At 41.7% G+C, this 12,918-nt stretch overlaps 1 protein-coding gene across 1 annotated transcript; it reads left to right on the top strand.

Moving 5' to 3' along the window:
* Window positions 1-11,760: 11,760 nt before the first annotated feature.
* Window positions 11,761-12,637, top strand: LOC108139150. Its single transcript, XM_017261768.2, has 2 exons — window positions 11,761-12,091; window positions 12,142-12,637. Exons 1-2 carry the CDS (start codon window positions 11,833-11,835, stop codon window positions 12,357-12,359), a joined length of 477 nt encoding a protein of 158 aa, XP_017117257.1. The 5' UTR covers window positions 11,761-11,832; the 3' UTR covers window positions 12,360-12,637.
* Window positions 12,638-12,918: the final 281 nt, after the last annotated feature.

Here is a 12,918-nt window from a genome sequence, read left to right as displayed (position 1 = left end):
GCACGGCAGACTTTTTCGCAGCTGGGGCCGCCGCCGCTGGTCCTTTGGAGTGGATGCTGCTCGGGATGTGGCCGTGTGGCACTCGCCGTCGCTCTGCGCCGCTCTGCGCATGCTGGGCCACAAAGCGACAAAAGCGAAGAGCGTGCAGCCGCCCATCGCTCTGCATCTCTGTGATACAGGTCCTGTGGCTCTCTTCGAGTGGTAAGTAAAGGACTTAACCAGCCAGTAAGTAGGCAATGGCCTTTGATTTTCAGGCAGGCTCCATGTTTGGTAATTCCTTAGGCGAGCCTGTAAGTAGGCAATGCTTTTTGCGGAGTGCCCATATAAGTAGACAATAGTTTTTGGTAAGAAAGGAGTGGCCTGGTATTTGTTCAAAGTCTAGTTTATTTCCCGAATTCATAAAGGTAAGCCATTAGTTAAGCATATTTTATTAACTCTAAGTTCAGTATTACCATCAAAATAAAAATAACAAACTCTCTTAGCTGCTCACTCTCATAGCTGCAACTCTAAAAGGGCGTTTTACTTTGAGGCACATGGCAAAAGTCTACAAACCGAGAGCATCCCTACCCAAACTCTCACTCTTGCAGACTCTTTTTTGATTTCTCTCCGCTGTTTTTGGCCACCATTTCTCAGCCGCCCGCAAATTGTTCGCCAGAAACTCCAGGGACTTGTGTCGCCGCGAGTTGGGCGGACAAAAAGTGGCCTGGCTAATAATTTACATATAGGGCGTGGATTTTTCTCCGGCCAAAACTCTCCAGCGGCGATGGATGCGTGTGCTTAATCGGGGAATCGCAAGCCAGCACCCGCCACCCACCGCCATCTACGACCACACCACCACCCTTGCACGGCTTTTCCCGCCCCCGAGCGTCCAGTCGCATTTGTTTGTTTATTTCGAAACATTGTTGTCCTTATTTCGGCATGCCTTTTGTTCAAAATGCAGAGGGCTTTTGCGGGAGGGGCGGGGGGAGGCCGCCAAAGAGAGTCCGAAAAAGAGAGCGAGTTTCATTATGCGTGTGAATGAATTTTATTTGTGGCTCTGTGTGCGTGCTTGTACATATGGGTGCAAATGGATTTGATGTAAATTGCAATTTTATGCGTATTTTCATTTCGTTTGCGCCTCTCTTCCTCAACCTTTTCCCTCTGTTTGCCTTCTTCCTGTTTCTGTTACTGTTTCTTTTTTTTGTGTGCTGCCGCCGTGTCCTGCTGTGCGTGTAATTGATAATGGTCTCGATTGTGGTTTCTCTGCCATCCCTCCCCTTTTCAACAACAACAGCAAAAGCAACAGCAACATCCCTTTTCTCTTTATCTTTGCTGTTTTTGTTTCTCCGTTTTGTTTGGCTTTCATTTGTCTGCGTTGGGCGAATTTTTGACAAAATGTGTGCCCTGCCACTTTATGTGGCATGCGATTGCTTTTTGTTGCTGCCGCTGCTGAAATGCATTCAAGAGCCATGTGTCCCAGGCCAATTGGACTGTTAACATATATTTTTAAATTCGAGTCCGTGCCAGTATTTACAAGATCTATGAACAACTTTGTTTTCAGTGGTTAAAAAAGCAGCGACAATTGAATTTAATATTTAGTTGTTTACTACCATATATATATATAAGCTAGGTTACCTTGATAAGGAAAATAAATATTGAAATATCAAAGTCTGGTTAAAAACATGAAAATGATTGCCTTTACCGTTTGTAATATTTAAACTTACTAACACTAATTGAGTATCTAATAGTAAACATCAAAAGTAAATGCTACCTCTTTTTTTTACATAAAGAAATCTAAAATGATAGATTATTGAATTTAATAGTACCTCTTTGCTAGCAATTGAGCTCTTACAGTCAGCCTGCATATATTTAAAGTTATTTGCAAACGCACGTATTTTTGAGATAGTGCGTGACAATATTTTCAAGTGCTTGGTGACCTAAGCTAACTTTATTTTATTTGTGCAACATGCGAATGGGGTGGCCCAATTGCTGCCGACTGTATCCGTTTTGCCTTTGGCCAGCTGGTTAGAAGGGTTTATCAATGTCTGGCTTTGATTATTCTGCTGAGCTGCGGTCAAGAATCGTGCAGAGAAATTCAAATGAAATAAATCCAAACGAGTTTTGCAAATGAAGGCTGAAGTAATTCTATTCCATTAAAGCTTAAAACACCTAACGATTTATATGTATGTGTTCCTTCCCAATTAAGTTGTTAATTTTAACGTTCAGCTATTAGTCCCAAGCAGGCCACCAACTACGCTTAGCAATCGCCACATCCCTCCCTATGTCCGTTGGCTACAGCATTTGGCAATTTGGCCAGGGCCCAGAGGTATTCGTGTCGGCTGGCCCAGCACAATGTCGCACTGGCCGGACAAATCGCAAACGGCAAACGGCAACGGCAAACGCCAGACTTCATGGCCAATGGACGACCGGTCATTTGGCGCTTAAAAATTATGGCCACATGTGGGCAGTAGCAGTACCGCCACGCCGTTCGTCGTCGTTGGCCAAGGCAACGTGTTGACCGAATTTTGTTACGTTTGCAAGTTTATCGCGCCCACTGCTGCCGCAAGGTTCTGCCTTATTCCATCCCCTTGAAACGCGTGTGGGTGGTGGTTTAGTGGGTAATTGGTAGGCAGGCTGCAGGCTGCATCAGCCGACTACACAGTACAGAACACCTTGACTTGGGCTTTGATGTAAATAAGTAAATCGTCCGGCCGAAGGGGCGTATGGGTAACACCATCGCGGACGGCTGGCAAGAAGGGGATGGATGTGCGTCAGAGAGAGAAAGAGAGAGCTCCAGACTGGTTCTGAATCCAAGCCAGTCTGGGCATATTTCATTGTTCACTTTAAATGTTAAACAGGCCCCAACCATGGTATTGTTCTTGCCTGGTTTGCCGGAGAATACCGCTTGCCAGCAGGATCGTGCAAATGTTTAAATGCTTTGTCACCAAAGCGGTTGCAATTCAGTGTTGGCCATGTCAGCTGGATCTTTCCAGAGACCAGCTTAAATTTGTGTTTATATAAAGGGAACAAAGCCTTTGAATTCAAATAATTTTCATTTCCATATAAAATATAAAAGTTTTATTTTCAATGCATAAAAATAATATAGGTGTCTATACTGAATTCAGCAATTTTTTTATTTTTTCTTTAAAAAAAAAAAAAAATTAAAATTTTTAATGCAGTTTAGGTATTTTACTATAGATCCATGGATGTAAATCAAATTATTTCTTTGAACCGATTCGTGAACACCCATTAAACGGACCTCTATCAATTGCCTATCTGTCTTTCAGCTTTTATGAGCTCCCTGGCCAATTATTTATATCCTGATTCAGCCGTAGTTCCAGATCATGACATCACTAAGCCAGCACCTGCATCTAGTTACCTTCGGAGGGCGTCCGAAAAATTGTATGGCTTTGGCTGCCTTCACATCCTTTGTCTTGTCCGAGTGTGGGTGTGTTTTTCTGTGTGTGTATATTATTGTTTTGGCTCTGTGTGAAGTGCGCTGCTTGAAATGCTGCACATGCCTGGCCAACCGCATGCCAGGGCTTAGAGGACCGCCGCAAATATTTCGGGGCTCCTTGTCCAGAGAACACTCTACTCCCTTATATTTTTCCCTGCCCAAATTTATGGTACGGAGCGTCCCCACCTGTCCCTCCTTTCAGAGGCCGGCAGCACAATAAAATATTTTAAGCATTAGGCAAAAATTTGTTGAAAATATTTGCAGGTTTTTTTTGTGCCAGACCAAAGGGATGAGGGGTGGCTGGTCTTAGGTAGCCATCACTGGGTCTCGGCAATTAGGGCTGCTTAAGGGTTAAAGTTGTGGAGAGGACGGGAAGTCGCACGTTAAGCGCTTCATTAAATATTTAAGTTTGACCTGGTGGCGCACGTACCACGCAGCGTATGCGTTATATGAACGAGCAGCAGCAGCTTGCTGCTGCCACTGTTTTCGTTGCTTTTGCTTTTGCCGTTGCCGTTGCTGTTGCTGTTGTTTCTGTTGTTTCTCCACAATGGATTCTTGTAGCTGGTGCAGCAGAAATAATGTTAAGTGCGGCCGCAAGCATGAAACTGACATGGTTTTCAGCGTTTTCGCATTTCCCCCTTTTTCCTTTTTTGCCAGCAGTTTTCTTTTGCATTTTCCCTGTGTAGCACTTGTGCGACGCTCGCAGCGAATCTTTTTAGCTTGGGCATCCAGTTTTGCCTTCTGTTCGTCTTGTTCTCGACTTTTTTTCACAGCATTTGGCCTGGCATTGAACCAGTTCGCCAGTGCTATCAATTGGTGGCTTTGGGATTTGGCGAACCAGCACAAAGATACTTTTGCTTTGCCGCCACATAGAATACATAACTCTCATTTCAGGATCTGCAATCTGCATATTAAAATGCCGGGCTCCCTTTTGTCTGATTGCCACTGCACAGGACCCAACTGCCTTTCACTTTGTCAGGCTCTCACCTCCCAGAAGTCGGGCGCAAATTAAAAACCACGGCTAACGACTAGGCGAGCACCCACTCCACCCGTCATCTCTCATATTTCCAGCACTCCAGACTGGCGAACGCTTAACCGGTTTCTGTAGCCGCTTCCCTTTCTGCCGCCGCCTACATTTGCTCATTTGCCGCACTCACTTTTTGGGTCACATCCTTTGGGAGCAATGCGTCAAAATCAGTGTCAACGCGCAGCGGGTTTCTCCTTAGCTGTAGCTCTTCTTACGCTGAGAAAAAATATGGGTGGTAAGACTGGTGATAAATTTGCCACGGCTCTTTACACCAAAACCATAAAATTGTTTTAAAAATATATGATATTATTTTGTAATTAATTACGCATAAATTTAACAAACTGTTTTTAGGCAATAAATTTGGTGAATTAATAAGTTATTGATATTTCCTTTTCATTTTCTTGTTGAAGTTTTTTTTAGGAAGCTGTTTAGAGTATACGTTTGTTAAACCTTTTTTACAGAGCTTTAGATTAAGGTAGATTTGTATATCAGCTAACCTAAACAATTGATTAAATTAATATTAAATATATATTTTCTTTCAGCGAGAATCTTTTCTTCAGTGATCGCCTCTTTTATCTCATTCTAGCAGTGTGCGTGTTAAAAAATTAATTTTTGCCGTTATGCAAACCACTTTTAGCTTTCACACTCTTACCGCTGCCAACTCACGGCTAGAAATTGGCATAGTTCGCCCCATTTGAAGGTTGGCAATAAATTGCCAAAAAAAAGCGGTAAAAAGGGGAAAAAGGAAAATGAGGAAAAGCAGGGAAACCTGCTGCAATGTCGTTACCTTGGGGCTTATCGCATAATGTCTTCATGGGCGTGGCTGGCAAATGACAAGTGGTAACCGGCTGCCAAGCGTTTATCGCAGCTCGCTTAAGCCCGCCAAATTTCATAAATAGTTTGCCCATTTCGATCGACCGTTTGCGGGGTCGCTGAATAATGCCCAAAGCCCGCAATTCGAGCAGATAGATTTAATGGGTGACGAAGGCAGCCTCAACGATCCTTCATATCACCTCGCTGAGCCCCTCCCTTTCCCATTTCTCATTTGCCATTGCGTTTGAAGTGCAGTGACTGCACTGATGGCAGCGCTCCTTCAAAAACTTGCTTTATGGCCGTCGTTGATGACTTGAATAATAATCATAATAATAACAAGCACGGGCTGTGACAAAAGCACACCTGCCGCACACCTACACACTCTGTTGCAGGTGCGCATGCACTTGTGTTTGTGTTTCGTGCCTGTTGGCCTGCCACGCCCACTCCCTCAGACGCCTATGGCTCTTGAAGTGTGTTTAAAGATAAAAATGCAGTTTATCCTCTTTTCAGTGCAACTAACTGAGGAGCCTTCGTGCATATATATGTGTGTGTGTGTGGGAGTGTCGTTTGTGTGTGAATTCCCATGTGTGTGAGTGTGTGTATGCATCCACGCTTTTTGGGCTGCTGAGTGCTTTAGAAAGAATTTTTGTTTTTGTCCACATTCTTGTGTAGGCAGCTGCCACGCCCACCAGCCACTCGTGTCCCCCATTTAGTCCACCGCCCAGCTGAGACTTTCCTGCGCTTGAATACTTTTCAATAGTTCTTCAATAGTTTGCGCCGTCAACACTCTTTCAATCTGCACCATCCTCTGCACTTTGCATCACACTCTTTCATTCCACCCAGCGGTGTGGATTTCTCCCCTTTTCGCTTTGTTTAGTCCTCTGAAAAGATACCTCAACCTCTTCCAAACACCAAATACAAGTGGGTTATGGGCAAATTTAATTGATATTTGATAGAGTTGAAATGTATATCAAGGTAACAAGATGGAAATTCAAAGCTCTTTTGTCACGATAGCTGAAAAGATACGACAGTAAACTTATCGCATAGCTAAAATGTCTATCAGCTATTTCAAAATCAAGTAAGCCAATTTCTACCTTTCAAGAACTGCAGTTATATAACTTGGTGGAACAAAACTCATCCGCCTTGTGAGCATAGAGCAAACAATTCGGAATAATCAATGGAATCCAAAGACGGCATAATAAAGTCAGCGAATTAGGAGCCAAGACAACAATCAAATACAAACAGCAAATGTATACAAAAAATTGAATTTTGATTCGGATGCTGGCCCGGCTAATGAAAATCAATTGGGGCGCATGCCATTTTAAGCGGAAGTCCGCAAAAAACAACAGCATCACGGACTGCTGTTTGACTCCGGCAAATACCTAATTTTGCATGCGATGGGATACATTTTGCTTGTGCGCAGCAGGCATAAAATTATATAAAATATAAATAACAAAAAGTTGTTATGAATATGAAATGATTGTCGGTGCATAAATGAGAAAAGTTTTTGGATTGATGTTCGGCGCAGTTTCAACAATCAGCATAAATATTTAAACATAATCGGGGCCACAATTAGCCGGAGACTTTTCACCCTTGCCGGCTGGTCCTATCTTTTTGGCCGCTTTTGTGGTAAAAATAAATTAGACTCCGGACACCCCCTCGTTTGCCCCCAAATGCAATTGGCCTTCATTTGCGAATGAGCAAATAAGTGAGTTAACTGTAATTTCAGGCTAGTAATCATTAATAATTTATGGCCAATAGGCCTCAGTTGAGCCCAACTCGGTCTGTCCTCTCTGTCACACACACTCATATAAGCCAGGCCACAGTGGGCGGGAGGGGCGGTAAGGGGCGGGGCTGAGGGCAGAGGTTAAGCTGGGCCGAGTGGCACTTTGGCCTGACTGCCGTTGCCAGCCACTTGACGTTTGGTAAAGCAAATTTTAAATAGCACAAATACTTGTGCTCCTTTCAGTTGTTGTTATTGTAGTTGTTGTTTTTGTTGTTGTTTCACTTGTTTTTGTGCCAGTTTTTGTTTGACCGGCAACAATTGACTTGGCCTCCGACTTAACCCATTGAGGCAACGGGCTGCAGGTACAAATGAAATGTAAATAATTTAATAGGAATAAGTTTAACGGTCCGCTTTTAAGCCTTGTTGTTCTTTCAATTTGTTGAAGAAATAGCTAGAAATGGAAGCAATCAGAGCAATGAATACAATTAAAACATTGAAATTAAAAAAATTGAAATGTTAACATGTAGTCCCAGAGGAAATATATTTCTAAATTCAAAACTGTAGTTTGCAACTTAACAAGTCTTCCCTCCATTAACTACGTTTAATCCTTACATACATATCTAGTGTTAATTTTGAATATTAATAGCATCTGCTGCTTTGTTAGAATATGATTAAATTAGAAGCCAATTTAATCGTGGCGACTTTCGCTCAGCAGCTTTCATTGTCTTTCTGTCGAGCCCTCTGGTAGAATTTCCCGTATTTCTGCTTCGGGATGGCATTACTCACGTTCACGTTCATTGCAGGCGTACGTGCTAATGCTGGAATATTGATAGAAATCCTGTAAATATCCTGTCAACACGCCGCATCAGGCAATGAAGAGAAACACAACGGAGCAGTCATTTGGCAGGACGAGGCGGAACCGTGGCCAGGAAAACGGGCAAGGAGGCCATGGCAGTCGCTCGCTAATAGCGACAGCTGCACGTCGCCAGCGATAACAGGGTACAGCATTAAAGCACCGTCAGATTTATTTTTAAAGAGGCCACACTTCACTTTCCCCCGTCCCCCGCCCTGTCCAGCGGCTTATGACATCAAATTATGACAGGTTGTGGCTGTTTTTGAGGTATTCTACGTACCATGATTCCATGATGGATTCTACCAGCTACTCGGCTAGGTTGCCATGCCAGCACCAAGCTGCTTAAACACTCTAAAATGCTGGGAGTAGCTACTAGTGAGAGCTTTTCCCCTGAAATGTAATCTCAACTCTGTGATACTATGGTTGTAAAACCTTGTTTCACTTTACTTCCTTTTCATTTCCTTAGGCAAAGTTTTTTTTTCGAAAATTATATTTAATTAAATATATATATACAACATTTCAATAAGTTTACCTGAATAATTTAAATGCAAATTAGTATTAAGGCAAAACAAATAACAAAACAATTAGAAATAATTTTCTGATACTTACATTTATTTATAACTATAGGCATATAAATTCAAGACTCTGTAGCGTGTTGTATTTGTATTTTTTGTTTATTTATTGAGCTTTACAAGTTTATGGAATTTTTGTTTACTATTTTAATTTCTGAAGATTACAGTTTGTAAGTTTTTCTTTGTTACAAGATAAATTTATGGGTGGCAAAAAAATCCCTCTTAGCATCTTTGCTGCATAACTGCAGCTAGTTATATTTCAGACCGGCTTATCAAGGAAAGAAAACAAGTAGTCTACTGATTACAAAAAAAATATTCTTTGTTCCTGGCCCTGCTCACTTTTTAATACTGCAAATTTCCCTTTCTTTTAAGCTGATTCCAAGCCTTATCAGCACACTCCAGTAAGCAGAAATCCCAACCTTCCACCCCCTTCCGCCCGCGACTTTAGCTGCACATTTTTGTATTCCTCTTCCTGGAATTTCACTTTATTATAAAATATTGAAGATGTACACAATCCGAAAAGAAAGCAGCGGAGAATGAAAGGAAATCGCAGGTAGGGGCCGCCGAAGAAAAGAAAACAGCTTCTCCTCTTCGCATTGGCAAAAGACAGGCGAGAATGCGCCCCTTTCCGCCTTTCCCCCCGCGACTTTGAGTAATGACAGCAGCTGCTCTAATCGAAAACGTGTTTAAGTAGCTACCTGAAGCATTTAATAAAGCGAAATAAAAACTGGCAGGGACCGAGGGCACTGCAGAATGGCAAAAGTCGTAGGCGTGGTCATAATTGCGCGGTATGGCGTGTCGCCATTTTGAAGTTAGTTACACAAGACAATGGCCGCTGCGAGCGGAAACGGATGTGGCGGCTTCATTTTGCCGTTTTGTTGTCTGTCATTTGCCGTCAGCCCCTTTTAGTTCTATACGTGCGGTTGCTTTGCGGTTTGGCTTCTAGTTGTGCCCGCTCTATCAGTGTGTGGGTGTATGTGTACGCCTCAGCAAGTGTGTGTGTGTGTTAAACATAATAAACATTCTTATCCCGACCGGAGAGGCATACACGAGCTTAGTGTCTAACAAATGCGCGCCGTGTGACAACGCCGGCGACATGAGTCGCAGGGCAAGGTGCCGCCTGCGGTCTCCACATAGGCATGCGTATATATACACTAAAAAAAATATATGAATACAAAAATATTTGATGAGATTTTTCAGATAATATATTTGGTTTTAAATTGGTTTTAATTGATTAACTCGGACTAAAATTAACTTAAGGTCTAATGGAAGAAAAAGTAATGCTCGCTTTCTTCAAAAATAGTATTAGTGGCCATATTTTGTGCTTGCCTTGATTTCAAGTTGTAAATTTTATCATAGACATTCAAAGCAAACAACTTTGTTTACTATAAACAAGTTAAAATTCTTATTTTGAAACTAAACCACTCAGAATAACTAACATAAATTTGGCAAAGCTAGCTTAAGTTAAGTGAATCAATAAAATTTTAATGTTAAGCCACTTTGGCTTAGAAGTTCCGTTTACTTGTCTCAGTGTGCTCCCATTTCGCTTCTTCCGAATCTCATGTAAGTGTGTGAGTAAGCGGAATGAACGGTAATCCGTCGTGTTTTGAATAACAAAATTTTCCGTACGAGATTGTTGCACACTGGAATTCGCCCGGACCACTAACAAACCGCAAGCAATGTCAAGTGGCACGAGGTGGAAACAAAAGACACAAGCAACAACTACGGAAAAAAATGCCGTGTCCTGGGCCACGCCCAACCCAAAACCGCACTCACACTCGTGAAGGTTCCCTTTTTGTGTCCCCAAAAAAAAAAAAAAATAAAGAAGAACACTCAAAGGATAAGGGATATGCTGGTCAGGTCGCGCACGCACATTTCGCACAAATTCTCGTCGAGTTTGTCAATAAAAGTAAAGGCCTTCAAGCCTTTGGGCCTGATGCCATTGCGTGACAATCGCCACCTGGTCTCAAACACACTCGCATGAAATGAAGCCCCCAATAATTGATCAAAACATAATTCCAAGCACATCAAATAAAAATCATTCACATTTGTTAAAATTGCTTAAGAAGCTTTATCAATGGTAACTACTGTATAAAACCAATGGAATAATTTGATTCTCTGGCTTTGATGTGTTTTTAATTGAAGAATGCAAAATACCTTTAATTTATTTATTAGTTTTTCAAGGTAATGACGAAATCCTTCTTATAAAAGTATATTTCATTCACAACTTATAATTCTATGCTGAATTGCTATTTGATATAATCATCTATATTTTGAATGTAGTAAGGGTATCCTAAGCTCTGTTTTTACTTCTGACAGGTTCCTTAAACTGCGCCCGCCGCTTTTCAATTTCATACTCCATTCGTTTTCATCTGGCACGCTTTCCCTTTCTGGCCGCCCAGCTGTCTGTTTGCCCCACCTGCTGTATTAATGGCATTTATTATTTTCTCGTTACACGTTGACTTTTGTGCGGCAATTTCTCAAACCGAACGCGTCGTTCGCCGGAGAAGCAACAAACGATAACAGCTGACAAGGATAAAGTGCAAACGCTGTCAACGGAGTCGGTCCAAATACAAGTAGTTGGCCAGACCAAGCACCAGCACCTGGACATCCTGTAACCGACTAAGAGATCCTGTCGGTGTCCTCGACTTCGGATTTGCCGGCCTGGGCAGGCAGTTTTTCTTAATTTCGGTGAATCTGCTAGGCCAGCGATAAAGCACTTGGCACAGCGCCTTGTTTGGCCTTTAAATTTAAATTTATAACACCCGACAAGTCGCGCCGCCTCGCTGGGGAAATAGGTCGCGCTTAGTTAATTGGACTGGCTGATGAATTGTTGAGCCGTTGGCAAATTAACCCTCATCAGGCTTGGAGGGGTCGTTCGGCGTCAACTTCCCGCATCCAAGACCTCGCACTTCTGCACACATGGACACGCACGTAGGACCGGTGCCGTGGCAGATAAATTGGGCAGATATGTTCTTACACAAACGAAAAAATGATCGTTTGACTTCCTGAAGTAATGTTAATTTTATTTTTTTTATTGCAAACTTCCTTGGACTTAATTACATAAATAAGTATACTCCAAAAAAGATTTAGGCGACATTTTCATCACGATTATCATTATTTTTGGGAAAGCACAGCAATTTTGAACAAAAACAAATTTAAAATTTGTTATTTATAGATCTATAACATTTGATAAAAATAAATAGTTTTTTAGATCATTTTGTTTAATATTGGCAAACCAAATTATATTTCTGAGAAAAATATCATAGTAGCCAACTTAAATATATTACACATATTCCCTTTTTAAAGGATAATATATTCTTAAATATTTGTTCTGTTACTTTCTTCAACAGCACAATCACTGAGTCTGCTTTCAAAAAACACTCACACATTTATAAATTAGAAATGATTATCAGAAAAAGTCTGGTTACGTTGTTAATTATGTCCTTTTTACGATGCCAAGTAGCGGCGAATGGCGATTTTCCGGATTTACCAGAACCGCAGTGCTCAGACTGTCAGCACATTCAGACGAAATGTACGATTTCCAAGTCTGGTGTATTCTGCACAAACAACACGGATAGGCTAAACATTCACTTTTCGAAGGGTAAAGCTGATCATAACTCAGACTTACACGCCTGTGTACCAGAAAAATACGCTATCAAAGGTATGTATATTGATAAAAGTCGGATCTAGATCACTTTTGTGTCTTTTAAGGTCCGATTTTGGACTGGTGCTGCTTCTGGGCGCCGAAGTTGGGCTGCCAGCAATTGGCGGGAACCCTCTACCTAAACCACTCGGACTGCGGTATCTGCCGACACTCCTGTGTCTGCGACGAGGACAGAGACAATGGGGTGGTCAGACTCTCGCCCACCAGATGGGGTGCTTTGCTGGGCTTTGTGGCTCTTCTGCTTTGGATTTGTCTACAGTCTTGAGAATCGTTGCTTTGCATATCACAGGAAATTCAATAAGGTTGCCTGCATGGGGGACTTTCGAGTGCCTGGCCAGAGACCGAAAAACAAAGTGGCCATTGCACTAAGCCAAGGCGCATACAAATCAAGTCAACAATGGCTCTCCTACTGTCCCCAAACGACGCAAAGCACATGCCTCTGGCCAAAAGGGGGGGAACACGATATTGTTTCTGTTTGTTTTTTCCCGGCAAGTACCAGTGTTGACAGATATTCAAAAGAAAAACATCATTTTTTTGACAAAACTGGGATTAAAATGACAGACAAAAAACGGAAATTAAAAAAATTCATTGTGAATGGATTGATGGCTTTCGAATACACAGAGTAGATATTCAATAGTACATATGAACACAAAAAAAAATAGACAGCGTTCTTTGGCTTGAGTAAAAAAGATTAGCATAAGTAAATTTTTAGTACATTTTAATAATTTAGTTTAATATAACATATGATGTGATTGTTTCCGGGAAAAGCTAAGTTTTAGTACAATTTTAAATCGATTTAATTTTTGTATTTTATAAATTTAGTT

The sequence above is a fragment of the Drosophila elegans genome, unplaced genomic scaffold (genome assembly GCF_018152505.1).
Source record: "Drosophila elegans isolate 14027-0461.03 unplaced genomic scaffold, ASM1815250v1 contig_476, whole genome shotgun sequence".
Classification (NCBI taxonomy): domain Eukaryota; kingdom Metazoa; phylum Arthropoda; class Insecta; order Diptera; family Drosophilidae; genus Drosophila; species Drosophila elegans.
This window is presented reverse-complemented; position numbering and strand designations above follow the sequence as displayed.